Here is a 16,487-nt window from a genome sequence, read left to right on the forward strand (position 1 = left end):
AGGGCGCTCTGAGGAGATCATGGCTCCCGTGTCGCTGGGGGACACCGGCGGGGTGCTCTGAGGAGATCATGGCCCCTGAGTTGCTGGGGGACACTGGTGGGGAGCTCTGAGGAGATCATGGCCCCCGTGTCGCTGGGGGGACACTGGTGTGGCGCTCTGAGGAGATCATGGCCCTCACGTCACCGGGGGACACCAGCGGGGCCCTCTGAGGAGGCCACGGCCCCGCTGCCATGGCGCACCAGCTCGGAGGAGACCATGGCCGAGCGTCGCTCGGCGCTCTGAGGCGGCCATGGCCAGTGTGTCAGCGGCGGGAAGCAGACACGGAGCGGCGCACCGGTTAGGCCGCGCCGCGCTGCCGTTGTTGCCATCTCTGAGGCGGCCCCGACCCGCGTGCGGCTGGGGGAAGAGGGGGACAGCAGCAGCAGCAGCAGCAGGGGCGGCGGCGGCGCCTCGCCACACTCAAGATGTCGGCGGGGGCGCGCCGCTCCCGCCCCGCCCCGCCCCGCCCCGCCCCGCCATGACGCGCGGCGTCAGCTGACGGCGGAGCGTCGCTGCTGGTGGCGGCGGCGGGGGGCGGGTGCCGACACTCGGAGTTGGCCGCCGCCGCGCAGAGCCGCCGCCGGGCCCGGGCCGAGCCGCGCCGAGCCGAGCCGCCGCCATGCCCTCCGAGAAGAGCTTCAAGCAGCGCCGCACCTTCGGTGAGGCCCCGCCGCCGCCGCCGGGGGCGCGTCCCGCCGCGGAGGAGGGGGGCTGACAGCGGCCGGGCGGCTCCTCCGCGGGCCGCGGCGGGCTGGGGCCGAGCCCGTCCCGGCGGGCGGGAGGGCGGGGGCGGCCGCGCCGGTGCCGCGGGGAGGGTTAACCCGGGCGGGGGGGGGGGTAACGGGGGGAGGCCGGGCTGGCAGGCGCCGCCGGGGGGAGCAGGCCGCGGGCCCGGCTCGGTGCTGCGCGGGCCCCCCCGGGGCAGCCGCGGCGGGGTGTCGGGGCCGGGTGTCGGCGGGGGGCCGGGGGAGGGCGGCCCTCGGCGGGGGGGGCGCGTCCGCATCATCCCTTACCGACTGCGGCGCTCCGGGAGCATCCCTGGGCGTTGGGTGCCGGGGCCCGCGGCCCTGCCGGAGCCCCTGCTCGGCCCCCGGCTCCCGAGGGGGGACCCGGGCCCTGCTGGGCGGAGGTGCTCGCTTCCCTCTCGGGGCGACCCCGGTGCGCCCCTCGGCTTGGCTCTTCCAGCCAGCGGGGCGCCCAAAAGAGCTGTGTAATGATGGCTGGGGAGCGAGCTGCCTCCCTGTCTGGAAGGAGCAGCCCGGGCTGCGCGGTGCCAGCACCTCTTCCCCTGCCGGCGCTGGAAGTCCAGGCGCTCCGGTGTCCACTCGCGCCTCGGCGAGGGGCACGGCACGCTCCCGGGTAACCCCGACCTATTTCCACTTGAATATCAAATCCCGTACGTAAGGTGGAACCGATGGGCGTAATCGATGCAGCTTTTCTTGCCTCTCGGTCTTCGGGTTGGAGTCAAGCTGCTTCAGGCAGTTTCCCACCCTCCCCTTTGCTCTTCTATGAAACGTAAGCTACTCTCTGCGTCGAGGCTGACAAAGTCTTCACCTAACAAAGTCTGTGCTTAAGCTGGCCCTTGGAGTCTTCCAAAACTGCTGTTGACCCATCTCCTCCTGTCAACAGCCTCTGTTGCAGGTATTAAGTTCAACTAGGATGGCAGCCAAGCAGTTGCCACTGCAACTAATGTCGTCAGCGAGCAGTGTTTATCTGTGACTGACTGAGGCCTGATTTTGAGCATGCCATAAACAATAATCTCAATGATTTGTCTAGCTCCTGTTTAATGTTCCTTGTACTTCAGGGAATTATGCTGAATAACGCTGTCGTATACAAACCTGTTTCAGCTGAAAAGTTAGTAAAACCTCTCTGTGTTTGCTGAGCTGACAGTTGGTCTCATTCACTCCCTGTATCTCTCATGTTGCTGGTTAACTTAATCTTAAAGCTATTTTAATTAGCTAGCATCTCTGCCCTTGAAGTGTTAATTTTAGACTGTGGAGAGTGCAGCTTGTGCTGCAAGACCTGAAACCCCAAGTGTAAAGCAGGATTGCACTCCTACCTCTCAGTCATCTTGCTACGAGGGCCTTGAGCAACAGGAAGTGTGTGCGGATGATTCTGAAGCCTTTTGAGACTCTGAGTCTTGCAGTCTATGGAAGGTTTTACATACTCGTGGCCTTAGTTTTGCTTGATTCATGTCCACCCTAAATCCATGACTCACGTGACTTGCATTTCCTTACCTGGCTCATAAAAGGTGCAGAGACGTATTTGATGCATACAAGCTCCATACGAACCGATGGACAGCTGAGTAATGTTGTTTCTGAATGACAGGACGGGTAATGTATCCTGTGCATTAGCATACAAATCATGAGTTTGGCGACGGTGCTGATCTAAGGTCTTCCTCTCCCCTGAGCAGCACCTCTCCCTATGGTAGGTGTCTGTTCCAGTTGTGCTGCAACACTCAATCTTCTCCCTGAAAGGTGTTTATAGATGGAGATGGCCTAGAAAGCCCCAACCTGCTGAAAGGAACTGGAGAGATTAAATTTGGGTTCATTGAATCCAAAAGCAGCCACAGTATAAGCAGATGCAACTGACTCTAGAAGCAACTGTGTCTGTTTACTTTGGCTCTGACTTGTACTTGAGCCTAGTTTATAATATCTGTACTATTAATATTTATGTCTGAGATGAACTTTATCCTGAAAACTGGCACAGATAACAATGAAATATCTAGGTATACAAAAACCTACCAACAGTTCTTGCAACAATGTGTGCAGTACAATCAGAATAGAAAACTGTAATTCTGTAATACTAGAACGAACAGTGTAAGCTGACACTGCCTGGCTTCAGCTAGTCTTGGGTCTCAAATAATTCTTGACAATTTCCTCTTCTGGGATCTAGTAGAAATAGGACAGGATAGATATTTAGCCATTAACTTGGATAGTGTAATTTGATCCCATAAATTTATGAGATTAAATGTCTGCTTTAGTTGGCAGAAAATGAGGTGTGTGGGGGAGGTCCATCTCCTTTAACATGTTTTAGGAGTCACAAGCAATGTGCACGCAGTACTTGTCATCTTGGGTCAAAGAACGGAGTATCACCAGTCAAAGGAGAGTTTGCTTTTGGCAATGTCGTCCCCTTAGAAAACTGCTTTGTCTGAATTTGCTTTTGTGGCTTTTATTAACTTGCAGTACCTCAGTCCACTGGTGGAGAAATTAAGTAATAACAGCCTTAAATGTTGGTATTTGAGCAGTCGTCTCTCTCTCTCTCCTTTTTTTTTTTTTTTAATCTCTTGCAGAGCAAAGAGTGGAAGATGTACGACTGATTCGAGATCAACATCCAACTAAAATACCAGTAAGTCTGGTTCTTGTCACCTCAGTTTCAAGTCTCATGTTCTTTTTGCTGGTAAGAAGCCTGTAAAAGAGCTGACCTGGTGAGTCCAAATTAAAATGCCAGGGTCATTAAGCCTGGACTTCAGAAAAATTCTCAAACCAATAGCCAAGTGCCACCGCGACAGAGCAAAGTGCTAGCTGGTGCCTAGAGGAAATGGAGTTTCCTGTGTATTGAAGTTACATGCTGTAGCTTCAGAGAAAGCCACACCCAGACTGAGCTCTGACATTCTCCTGAGTGTTCAGCTCTTCTCATCCTAAAAGTAGACATATTTTTCTTCCTTGAAAGAAGGGTATGCAGGGCATAACCAAGAAGAGTACACAGTAATTTAGAGTCAGATGTAGCTTTCATACAACATTCATGCTGAGAAAGACAGGAACACTTGCTTTCCAAGAAACAGATCTTGCTTGGAGGTTGTTAGAAATGTTCTGTGGCTGTCAAACTCCTTCACCTTGTGCTGGGCCACCCCAAAGCGGTGACTCGTAATTGGGAGCAGAGATCATCCCTCACCTTGTCAATCTTCTTTCATGGGACAGCCCCAAACTGCTTGCCTAAACCTTAGTTTTGTTTTATGGCATCCTAGAGGTTACAAATGTGAAACAAAGCATCCTAGGAAGGAAAAGGAAGGTATCGTGATATATTGCTAATGTGGTTCATAATTAGTGGGCTGTTGTGTGGCAGCTGTCACCACAGTAAGCAGTAAATGCAACTGTTCCCATGGCCACGTGGTGGAATAGGGAAGGTCTCAGGAAATCTTGAGAGGCAGAACAGTGAACTCAGAAGCCTCAGCTTCTGGCTCTCAGTGATAAGAGCGGATGATCTCTGTGAGTGGAAATCCTTCTATAGATACACAAACTACTTGCAAACTGTCTGAAGTTCTAGTGCAAGTTTATTAACAGAAGCAGTTGCCGCCTCCACTTGAAATGGAAACTGAAAAGTTTTCATCTGCCCTCTAGGTTTAAACTACTTCATCTCAAATGGCGGCAGCAGCAGCAACTTGGCCAGTAACTATGCCGCTGGGCATGGGAACAGTAATAGTTTATAGCAGGGATTTTCTGACTTTTCCGGAGTCTGCAGTTTTCCCAAAAGGCCCTTTCCTGACAAATCTGTTTCTTGGCAATAGATTGCTTTTTCTTTCACCTTTCACAGATCACTTAGAAGTAGTCCCTAAGCTCTGTGACCTAAGATTGAAAATGATTGATTTACAGCAAAGCTCTCATTTTAAGTCAGCCGTAGAGATAGCTCTTATTTCAGGTCAGCCATGGAGATGTTACTAGTGAAAATTTAGAGGTCCCTAAGCAACCTGCTGAAGATGCAATGATGCAAACTTGCAGCCATGGCATAGCCTGCTGGGATCCTTGGGGCCTTGCTGTGCTTGCCACTCCATGTTCTAGCCAGTGTTGCTACCTCATTATTATCATTAGCAGCTCTAGATGAGTTAAGAGGACAGTGTCACACTAGATGGCATATCCCAACTGTACTGCCACCATCCTTCATCTTGCTGTTGGAAATACTAACTTTTTTGGTCTTTTTTTTTTTTTATGGTCTGCCTCTAAATATTGAGGATTATTTTTTCACCTGAATTAGCCAGGATTTATTTAAACTGGTTTAAAGAAGTCTTTCCTTGATATAATTAAATTGGCTGGTTATGTCTTCACCTGTGCAACTTTTGACTATCAACACAGTCAGACCCCGTGAGCATGGAAATGATCCAAGTCCCTTCCAAAGGAATGGTGTCATGTAGTTACTGTTGATTGAAAAACGACAAAACCCACATGGCTGTCAAAAGAGATGCATGAATTCTGAGATCTTTTCTTAAAAGCAGAAACTATATACAGTTGCTGGGCAGGGTGCTACTTACATTGGCAAATCTACAATTTTCTCATGAATTAAGCAGTTAGTACATAATAATCTTGACAGAATTAGTGGTTCCTAGGCATGCTATCTTGAGATTAAGGAGAAGGAAATTCTTCCTTTGAGGCTTTATACCCTTCAAAAGTAGCTTTCTCTAATACATTGGAGAAACCGGGGAAGACTGACATACTACCGTGGTAATCTGGGGCTGTGGCTCTTGGGAAGAGATGGCCTGTTAGTCAGGGGGAGCTGGAGGGATTCTAGTGAGAGCTGCTTGAGGTTGCAGACCTAGATAGCAGCCTGAGCATCCTAGTCAGCCACTGTAATGTTTCATAGCAAAGCGTGCTCTGTCTTTTCTTGGGTTTCCTTGTTGCTGGGTAGTTCAGTGCCAGACTAAATGATTCCAGCAATATAACAGATCTAAAACTGTACTGAAGCTGCGAATGAGTGTGTTGCTGAATTCCTGTTTCTTCCCCCTTCATACAGGGAGTCTTACAAACAGAACGAGAGGGGCAGGTGAAAGTAACTCTTCCTTTTTAAATTCAAGATGATGCTTTCACAAATGAAGTAAAATGGAGTTTAGCATAAATGCTTCCACATTTCTGCATTTAAAACATGTGGGGGTGCGGTGGGGTGAGGGATCCATGGCACTTCTGCCTCTCATCTTAGGCTTTTTGTTTCTTTTCAGGTGATTATTGAAAGGTACAAGGGGGAGAAACAGCTTCCAGTTCTGGATAAGACTAAGTTCCTGGTTCCAGATCATGTCAACATGAGTGAGCTAATCAAAATTATCAGGTAGTATGCTGTGATTTCAGTATATGCTGCATCAAAGTAATGATTCTCTGTTAATTTCATAGCTGGTGTATGATTTGGGGAACTCTTTAAATGGAAAACTCATTTAACTAGTGCTTGGTGTCACTAGGACAAATTCATGAGAGGGTGCTGTTCCTTGGGCTTTGCTGGCACAGCCCTGGCATAGAGGCGGGCTTGCTTGTATAAAGGGCCTTCTGCTGATGCACATAACAGCTGTTTCCATATGAGAAAGGAGTATGGATATAAATAGCGTCGAAACAAAACAACTGCATTTTCCTGTGGTAGGTGTAATTATTATGGTGTTGTGTCTGACCAACATGAGCATCTAACTTGAGCTTCAGAGAGATTCAAAACCCTGTACAGCAAATTAAAAGACAGAATCGGTTACCTGCAGCTAGTCTTGTAGGAGATGGAGGGGAACAGTAGCCTGCAGTTTTCTGTATAGGCACTAGCAGCCTGTAACTAAAGCCGGTACTGCCAACTCCTCCTTAGCCATGCCTGAAAAGAACTGAGCTGTTAGTTTATTTTCCAAAGAAAGAACATATTTCCAGGAACGTTGGTGGGCATTTGGGGCTGTAAATTCCAATCTAACATGGGTGCTTCTGGCCAAGGGCCCCAGTGGTCTCCGTCTGGCAGTTTTAGGATGCCTCCTTGGTGTTCTGCCTGGGAGTTCCTCTCGGGAGTGCCTGCCTCTCCCCACCCGCTGGAGCGGGAGTTTGGGCTCATAGCCAGAGCTGCAAGCTGTTGCTTAGGGTTAATGCTGGCATCCTTTAATCATGAAATGAGGTTACCCTAAATGACAGTGTTGAGGCCTGAGAAACACATGTTCAAACCAATGTCTTCCTTGTCCCAGCTGTTTGCACAGACTGTGGCTTGGGTACAGCTCCACTCTTGTGCTTGGGTTTTGCTTACAAGGAAAGGCAGTGGAGAACTAACCCTGAAGTGGAAGTTGTGTGGTCTGAAATTGTGGTCAGAAATTCTGCTAGAAGTGGCTTTCTCCTGGCTTAATGTCAAAGGGAGTATTTGATTAGTAAGGGTTCTCAAGTGGTAAACTTGGAAGTCGAAAGCAAACCAGAGTTTGCTTTTTATTGGTCATGGTGTACCAGGGAGCTGGCTCTTGGAGGGCACGAGCTGTAAAAAATGAGAACTCTCCCACTTGTCTAAACAAATCCCAGCTCTTACATGAGTAAGAAAGTGAGATAGAGTTCTAGAAGCAGGAACCAGATTGCTCGAGTCTTCCAGAACTTCTAAAGAACATTAAAGCCCTTGAGCAAAAAGATTGAACAGCAAATTGAAAATTTCCCTGCCCCTCCCTTTTTCCTTTGGCTTTGCAGTTAATAGGCAACTAGGTATGAGCTGGACTTGGCTCTCGGGCAGCTCCTCTTGTGCATGGCGAAGCCTGCATGCAGTGCAGGCCTGTCCTTCCAAACCCTCAGAGAGCTGCTGCCGTCTCAGCCTGCTGCCTGGAGTGATTAGAGCTTGGTTTTGGAATAGTCTTTTCCTGGGCCGTGGCTGGCAAGCTCAAGAAATGCTTGTTTCCAGCTGCTGCAGCCCCTCAGCAGAGTGGAATTGGCAGGGAAACTCTTCAAGTCTGCTGGGTTTTCTTTCTTCTGCCCTGCCCATCTCCCTCCTCCCCAAATTAGGCAGGGAAATATTCCATATCTCAAATGAAGCCGGCTTGGTCGTGACCACTATTCCAGAATAGGAGCAGAAGGGCAACACACAAACACCTTGTCTCCCTTATGTTGTTCTGTGTGCGTTGCCTTCATTTGGAGCATACCAGCAAAAACGAGCATGTGCATTCCTGCTTTATTCTGTAGCTTGTGGGTTGTTTCACATCATTAGTTTTTTCGTAAGACTTTGGCCTTTCCTCTATGTTGTAGAAGGACTAGCTTGTACTACACAAGTTAGAGTCCAGGGAAAGATGAAATGAAGAGCTCTATGTGTCTGGCTCAGCCCATGTCAAAATGCTTGTGTTATGATAAATCAGGGTCTTTGTTTTGTAGCATGCCTGGGATTCGCTGCCCTGCGCCCCTCGGATCTGAGGGTCTGAATCCACAGTGCTCTCACAGACGGTACCCTCTGCTCTTGCACCTGCACATAGCTGAATTGTTATTGTTTGCTTGGTTTGCCAAGCAGTAAGTGAGCTCCTACCTGCAAGCCCAGTTTCCAGTAGGAAGCTTAGCAGAAGTATATGTTTCCCCCAGATGAAAGCAAATGATCCAAAGGAAACACCCGACAGATGTTTACTCCGACCTGCAGTTTGTAAGGTCGGGCACTCTTGGCTGTTCCCACGATGCTTCTCCTGCGAGGGAGGGTGGAAGGGGGCAAGATACTCCAAAGGTTAGATGTGGGCTGTTGCAGAGCTGGTGACAAAGTGAGTTTAAAAGGTCCAGGGCCTTGGAGTGAAGCTCTGCCAGTTCTCCCTCCCCCCAAGTTCACGTGGATATCCCAAGGTCAGTCTGGGTTTAAATTTCACTTGATTCCAGTGAGATGCCATCTAGCTAAGTTGCAAGCCAAAGGTCCTTTAGGCCTTGCATGTTTTGCTAGTAATACAGGGATAATCTCTCTGCCCCAGCATCATCCTGGCCAGGAATACCTTTTTCTTTTCACTTCAGTTTAATGCCCTTCTGGAGTTGAGCCCGTTTTGTTCCAGAGTAATAAGGGTGTGTGTCAGTGGTATTTAACCAGAGTAACTGATAAGATTTAGTAGATTGCACTGGGGAAATGGCAAACTTTATATAGTCTTGGGGTGGGAACCAAATGCTTTATCTAGTGGCAGGGCTGCCTAGGTGGGAACATCTTACAGCTTTTACTGGTAGAGGACTTTGTTTTGCCCTCTGTCAACGAGCCTCTGTTAACCGTGCGTGGAAATGCATTGTCATGGCTGTGAAACTCCTTCCTCCCTCCCTCCCTTCCCCAACCTTCCTCTAACAGGCGACGCCTGCAGCTGAACTCCAACCAGGCCTTCTTCCTCCTGGTGAACGGACACAGCATGGTGAGCGTTTCCACGCCCATATCCGAGGTGTACGAGAGCGAAAAGGACGAGGATGGATTCCTGTACATGGTGTACGCCTCTCAGGAGACTTTCGGAGTGCAATCTTCTGTCTAAGATGCGAGTGGCTTCTAGCCTAGGATTTTGGTTTACCCTTGGCCATCACCCCCATTCTTCCCCACGCGCACCCCAGGGAAAAGAAACGGATGTCACCTATGCTCTCAGTACCTTAGCATAGCCTTGCTTTAGCAGGTGTCTCATCTTACCTTGCCTTGTTTGTGAATATTAAACAGTACAGACGAGCACCTCCAGCTTTGAAAACCTGCTGTAATATTCCACACAGGCACATTTACATTTCTGGACTTGATGAATGGAACCCAATTGTGCATGTGTTGATTGCGAATAAAGGGACACTCAATTGACTTGAACAGGCAAACAGGCACTGGTGAGGAGCTAAAGTGTTTCATGTGACAGTTTTCTGGAAAAGCTCCCTATGATTCCTTAAAGTGTTTCTGTTTGTTTTGTTTTTGTTTTTTTTTTTTTGTGGGAAGGCCTCTAGTGAGAGCCAGTAGGTTTAATGTTCCAAAGCGGAGATGTCTGCTGCAGTCCGGTGAGATTTGTCCGTACTGCAGCAAGCTGAGGCAAGCACTTGGGGTGAGATGGGGGAGTACAACTCCTTTTGTTTTCCTGACTTTCTTTTTGTTGTTGTTGGTACCGCTAACTTAGAAATGGTGCCAGTTTCTGAAATACTCATACCAAACACCACAGCTTTATTGTAGTTTTAGGATGTTAACTGTAAAATACACACCTGAACAGGTAATGTTCAAATAAACTCCAGTCTGTTATGAATTTCCAATGCCTGCGTGTCCAGTGAAACGCTGTTATTCATACGGGCTCGCTTCCAAAAGACCACCCCTCCTAGCCCAGAGGTTTGTCTTCTCTTGCCCAGCAGAGAATTTGCTGGGAGAAGGTAGTCGAGGAAAACTACTGCCAGTGCACGAGGCTGTCGTGGTAGATGCAGCCAGTTGCAAAGCTGGCTAGTGCAATTTGAGAAACGAGTAGCGCCCGCGAGGTTCGTGATCTTTGCAGTGCCACCTGTTCTCAGTTTCTGCCCCATCTGTTCAGCAGCGTAGCTGCGTTCAAGCCCTCCAGTGCGAGCAGGCAAACTTCTTGTTTTACACACCTCCATGCTGAACGTTGGATTCAAACATGCTGTTGGAATTGAGACTCCAAACTGCCTAGCTGGTCTGTCACGTTTTGCATGTCATCACCGATGGGGTCAGGGAGAACTGCTTCAAAAAAGCAGCCCACGTCCAGGAGTTGCTGTTGAGATTTGATGAACAAATGACTACTCCATCATTGAAGTTTCCTGCCACTTGCATGGGGTTTGAAAAATCTTGATGTTACTACTGTCCTGAGTAGGGAGGCAACCTGTGCAGAGGAAAGGTATCTAGGAGGATATGTGTTTTTCCTCTCAAGCTGTTGTAAAGTGAAGTGTAGCAGGATGAGATTACTCTTGTATATTATGTGTCTGTGAACTAACTACATCTGTTACTGGAAGCTAACTTACTATAATGGGGGGAAAAAGAAGCAATACTACTGCGTCTTGGCACTCTAGCTCAATAAGGTGTACAATTTGTACCTATCTACACCTCTTTGCATGCATCTTGTTCACAATGCTTCAGATTTTTTAATGTTGTGTTTTTACTTCAATGTAAACTTTTAAATGCAGCTTGTCCTATGTTTAGTTTTGTGTAAGAAATTGTTTAACTCATAACTGACAACCATACTTGTAATTACAACGTGATTGACTGATATTCCTGTACAAATGTTGCTTTTTTAAAATTAATACAGTGCTGATATGGATGGATTACATCCCAACTTAATTATGGCTTGTGTGGTTATTTATAGACAGCTTTCTTAAGTAGTTGTAGAGAAGGGCACAGAGAGGTCTAACTCCACCTGTTTCAGAGCACACCAGGCAGGGAACTGGGTCCTGCTGACAAAGATTAGGTACTTGTGCTGAAACCTTTGATACTGATTAGCAGTAACAAGGTAGAGATGGGCGTTTTCACTAGCTGGAAGGAGGAATTAAGGGTATTGGCCCTCCAAAGCAGTCCTAATCTCTAGGTGGATGTTACTCCCTTTAATGAAGGACTAGGAGCTGCCTGTACACCGACATGCTGTGATACCCAGTGTTTTCTGTTTCTCTTCCTACTGTACCAACGTGATCCCAGCGTCAGACTTCTAATGCATTTCCTTGCAGGAGCTGGACTTTGAGCTCATCGGGAATTGACTGCAGGTCACTGGAGACAAGGTTTGAGAACAGGAGTTAGCAATCCCTTGCGCTTCCTCTGAACCGTATCTTTCTTTGCTGTCGGTGCCGGTGTCCTCCTCGGTGACGGACGAGCCGGGGCGGTGGAGCAGAGCCCAGAGGCTCAGCTGCAGTGTTCCAGCAGAACCGAGCACACAGCTTTCCTGCTCACCCCAGTCCCTAAACCCTGCCTTTCCCTGTAAGATCAGGCAGGCTGCTGGGCCTTGGGGCAGCAACAGCGTCGGGCCATGGCAGCTCTTGAGACAACAACAAAAAGCAAACCCAAACCCTTTCAGAGCAGCGTAGCTTGGCCAGGAGCTGAGTCAACTGGTGGAGAGCAATTGCAAGCACTGCAGCAGCTCTGTGATTCACTAGCAGATGTCTGTGGGTGGAGAGAGAGCAAAAGTAATAAAGGGAATTAAAAAAGTCCCTGGCAATGGCCAAGCTGGAGAAGGCCCAAAAGGGATGAAGCCCCTTATAAAATAAATAAATAAATCTTGAGGGATTCTGTTTAACTCTTTATTTTCCATACATTAAATTTACTCAGATAAAAACATTCTAAAAATGTACAATTTTACTTTTAACAAAGTATAATAAAACATAAAAATCCCAATACCAGAATACTTGACATTTACAATTCAAAATCAAATTAGCTGAATATTAAATATTTACAAAACTATTTAAAATATTTATAAAGTTACATGCACAATTTGTAATACTAGAATTGACTGAAGTAAAAGAAATGGCTCAAATGGGAGCAGGAGTTTCTTTCATTCCTAGTGGAAAGTTATGTCCAAGAGAAGCTGTTAATCTGCACTTGAAAACACACAGGATTTGCTTTCTGCTTCAGTACCAACACGTTTCTTGCTTATGTAAGAATTTAAGAGAGCAAACAGGTAGTTCCAAGGGTTGGTTAGGACAGATTTCAGTTCTTTGTGTCTTGGTATGGGTCTCGGTTAGAATTACTGTAGCTACATTTACCTTTGGCCTCAACCGGCAAAATAGTTTTCTACGCTATTGCAAGTGCTTAGTTGCATTGGTTTCCATCAAGGCTTGCCCACTTCCAGCTCATTTGAAAGGAGCTCTAGACTACCCCAAATCCCCAGCTCTGAGTGCCTGTGACCTCTAATAAGCCTCCTTTGGGCCTGATGACATTAAAAATAAACAGCTAACTATATGCAGGGGGTTCTGGTCATGCCCTTTTTTTTTTTTTATGGGGAGGAGCGTTAACATAGTTGCTCTGCAAAATACCACAACCTAAGAGTTTTTTTGAGTACCTTCACTCTAAAGCTTGCCAGCGAGAAATAGCATGATACTAAATGTGAGGTGATGGTACAGGTCTGGTAATTAGACAGTTCATTTCGGAACTTTGTTGCTTAATTTGCCAAGGTTTAATCACTGGGATATACATGCTACTTAAAAAGTTTCACTAACAGTGAAGCTTCACATGGGTTCTTTTAAGGAAAATTATTATGGAAATCTGTGATCAATACCTTGCTTGCTAAAATGAGTCTTCCATGTTCAATCTCCTACTGTTCAGTGTCAAACATGACGTACTATTAAGGTTTAATTTATGGATTACTAGCGTGATGAGGAGTTTGCTGGAAATTCCATTCTATTTCTGGCATTTCCACCACCACCACTTCCAAGTGGAAAACACCTCAGAAACTGCACTACGCATCGCTTACTCCACCAAAGGAAGACTCAGCACTGAAACGTCTCTGTGCCCCTGCAGGGAGATGCCTTGGGATTCCCTTCTGTCTTACATTTTTAAAAATTATTTTTATTCCCCAGTAAAATCCACTTTGAGAACAAGTCCTTTTTATACTTTTAGGACAAACATACAACTAAATAGCATACTTTGAAATCTCCATCTTTCAATGTATAAAAATAGGTTTAAAGAACTGGTTCTTTCAGCCGCCGAAGCTGGAACTACTCTACTAAAGCAAGCTGCCTTACTTTTGAGGGGGGAGAAAAGATGGATTTGTGCCTTCTAAAAACAGATCAAGGATTATTTTATGGAACTAAAGTGCTCTGTTTAGACTTACCAACTTTGGTTGTTCTTGGTACAAAGTGAACAGCGTTCACTAGCAGATCTGAAGCCACAACTCACTTTGATTTAGGGAAGGCGCTGTAACTGGTGCTGGCTCATCACACAGTTCTGTATTAAACTCATGCTGCTTTAAGGTACTCAAGACTTCTGAATTTGAACTTAGTCTAAAATCAGACTTCACCACTTAAAAATGTTACCTATAAGTACACATAAGCCACTTTAAGAAACATCAGCCTTAACTTCACACAAAGGAAACAATCCCAAAGAAAGCTCTGAAGATAGGAATGAAACAGTTTTTTCAAGAAGTTTGCTGGATAGAAGTTCAATTTTATAGTCCTTTTGTTACAGTTTTGACTTTGTGATGAATATTTGACAAGACTACATTCCCGGCCTTGGGCATTAAAACAAAATGCAACTAGTATAGAAAATGGTGGGGTTTTTTTGCTGTCGATTTTTGCTGTTTTGAGAAAGGGTTTTTACACTTGCATGTGTGTTGAAATACAGTTTATTTAAATACAATTCAGTTTTAAAATATTGTTTAAAAAAAGTGAAAAAATGTTAAAGTTTGGCTTTCAGCACATGTTCCAGGCCACTGGAGAGACCCTCAAAGCTGTAAATAGTAAACATCGTAAGTGAAAACCACACATTTCCTTCAACATAATACAGTATGACAGATTGTTCCTACTATTGTCTCAAGCTCATTAAGGCAAAGTAAATTGCATTGTCAGTTTTCATCACTTTAGTGTTATAGGTCTGAAAGATGTTCAGTACAATACGGGTAACCTCCTCAAAACACAGGCAGCGCAAACATAAGCATTGCAACAGTGTATGTAATACTCTGTGTAGTGTGAACTGGGTTGAGAATACACAAATCTGAATTTTTTTCATTGCATAGAAATAACCTTTTTTTGTTGTTTTTTAACCCAAATGTTACACAAATTTAGACTTTGGTTTCCACGAAGCCAAAAACTGTATGACCTCCAAATAGCTACCCGGACTAAGCTTGGCTCTAAGTTTGGTTTCTTGCCATCTCAGGTTGCAATGCCTCTCTAGTGATGCTCTTTCATCACTGTCCTGCCCAGCAGTGGTTGCCTCGCTGCTGAAGCTGATGACTGCCCTCTTTCAGAAAACGGGACTGAAGGATGGCCCAGAACATTTCTTTCCCATTACCATGGTCCAGGAAGGTCTCGACTGTCAAGCTACCGCACTAACGACTCACACTGATGTTTCATTGCTAAGGCCTGATTTCCTTTGAGCAGCTCTGCTCGACTTTAAAACCTCTTTCACTGATACGACATTTCTCATTTTCAAGTCAAAATAAGCTGCAGCACTGCAAATGCTATCCCATCCTGGTGTGGTTTAAATTGGTGTAAGAAATAATCTCCACGTGTAAACAAGGCTTCAGACTTTAAAAGTGTCTTCCAAATTACATTATGCAAATATCTCTATGTCAGACATGTTTTAAAGAGGAGGCCTCACCCATTTCATGGTGTCAAATTCCTTGGGTGAGCCATGAGGATTAGTATCTTCTTTCAACAAGACACGACCAAACCGTTTCAAATTAGCAGTCCAAGATTTGTTTGGCTTCCTCTCAAGTCCTAATTTAGATTTGTCATCCACAAATTATGTACGCTAAGTAGTTAACACCAAAGCTAGTCATCTACAATCTATTGCAACGAAGGAGGCTGACAATAAATCCTTCAAAGTCTTGATAATAATGAAGTTTACTACCTTTTACATGTTTGACTTCTACCACTCTTGAATCCTGTAGCAAAAGCCTTGGGGTAGGAGTCAAAGTTTTTTTTATATAAAGTAAAGCAAAAGCTTACAAACTCTGCTGTCAGAGTTTATTTTTAGGATGGTTTAAAATTCATTTACAAAAGCAGAATAATAAGGTTTCTGTGAAAGAGACCTATATACAGTAACAGGACGTAAAGGTTGTTTGTGTATTACCGGAAAATATCCTTGAAGCCTTTATGACTCTGGAGTCTCTGGGACTTGGACCCTTGGAAACTAAGTTTATTCCGCTGCTGGTAACCCAGCACTATCTAGTAATAAGTGAGACAATGAAGCATACGTTTGTTTCCAGAAGGAACCGAAACTGCCATGTGTGTTCTTTTGGAAGGGAAAGGAGAGACTTATTTAAGATTTTTATTGTGTAGTAAGTCACATAGCCTGCTGGTGCCAATTTTTAAAAGTTGGAACTTCTTTGCCTCTTGCACTGGTCTCAGAGTGACACTGTCTGCTAAAAGTGCAGAAAGCTTGAAGAGTTTTACATTCTTCTGTAGTGCAATCCTTAAAAATCCCAGAGATTAGTGCCTGATCACTTTTGAAAAAAAGTAGACATTTTACCTAGCCCAGGGGTGCCAAAGTCCTTCTGGCGAACGGCCGCTCCTACCTTCAACCTCCAGCTTTCACTTCAGAATGTAGCTGCCCTGGAGTGAGACGTTTCATCTTAGAAAGTCCAAATATGGCAACATTCTCCAGCAAAAAAATACGTAAGATGTCGTACTTGCAACAGAAAATGCAGCTGGCCAGCTCCACCATCCCTCCAGTACGCATCAGTCCTATGACACGTAGTGAGAAGTTCCAACAGCAAGATCCAAGCTTGAATTTGGCAATCAAAAATGGGTTTGATGCACCCCTAAGCTAGATTTTCTACCTAGTCTAATAAAGTAAAGCACCTTTGGATTAAAAAATACATTAAGCTTAACAGCAACTGGACGTCTCAGTTTTGTATTTCAATCTCCTTATGTCTCCATGGCTTACAGTATTTTCTTGCCAGATAAAATATCAGTCTGTGGAGTCAAGACTTTCAGATGGAGGAGCATATTTCAGCCTAAAAGTACCTAAGGAAGACGAAAGAGAAGAATTAGACGACACCAGCATTTTCATATCAGTTACACCTAAAAACTTTTTAGAACAACTTGCTTCTTATTAGACGTGTTACGCACCATTAAAGCAGCCAACCTCACCACTGTCAAGCTGCAAAAGAGACTAACAAGCATATGTCTACTGCCAGCAGAAATGAAAAT

General features: G+C 45.8%; 2 protein-coding genes across 2 annotated transcripts in view; one reads left to right on the forward strand and one right to left on the reverse strand.

Annotated features, from left to right (window-relative positions):
- Positions 1 to 515: 515 nt before the first annotated feature.
- Positions 516 to 10,971, forward strand: MAP1LC3B (microtubule associated protein 1 light chain 3 beta). Its single transcript, XM_064519781.1, has 4 exons — positions 516 to 698; positions 3,332 to 3,387; positions 5,966 to 6,072; positions 9,028 to 10,971. Exons 1-4 carry the CDS (start codon positions 659 to 661, stop codon positions 9,200 to 9,202), a joined length of 378 nt encoding a protein of 125 aa, XP_064375851.1. The 5' UTR covers positions 516 to 658; the 3' UTR covers positions 9,203 to 10,971.
- Positions 10,972 to 11,904: 933 nt separating this feature from the next.
- Positions 11,905 to 16,487, reverse strand: part of ZCCHC14 (zinc finger CCHC-type containing 14) — a 57,694-nt gene continuing 53,111 nt past the window's right edge. Inside the window, exon 13 of the mRNA XM_026107935.2 lies at positions 11,905 to 16,301. Within this exon, the coding sequence (XP_025963720.2) occupies positions 16,246 to 16,301 (56 nt within the window). The 3' untranslated portion in view covers positions 11,905 to 16,245. The remainder of the gene's footprint in view (positions 16,302 to 16,487) is intronic.

The sequence above is a fragment of the Dromaius novaehollandiae genome, chromosome 13 (genome assembly GCF_036370855.1).
Source record: "Dromaius novaehollandiae isolate bDroNov1 chromosome 13, bDroNov1.hap1, whole genome shotgun sequence".
Taxonomy (NCBI): Eukaryota; Metazoa; Chordata; class Aves; order Casuariiformes; family Dromaiidae; genus Dromaius; species Dromaius novaehollandiae.

Coding starts and splice junctions, on each gene's coding strand:
- MAP1LC3B (XM_064519781.1), top strand. CDS start 659: ATGCCCTCCGAGAAGAGCTTCAAGCAGCGCCGCACCTTCG. Junction 699..3,331: donor CAAGCAGCGCCGCACCTTCG/GTGAGGCCCCGC, acceptor AATCTCTTGCAG/AGCAAAGAGTGGAAGATGTA. Junction 6,073..9,027: donor GAGCTAATCAAAATTATCAG/GTAGTATGCTGT, acceptor TTCCTCTAACAG/GCGACGCCTGCAGCTGAACT.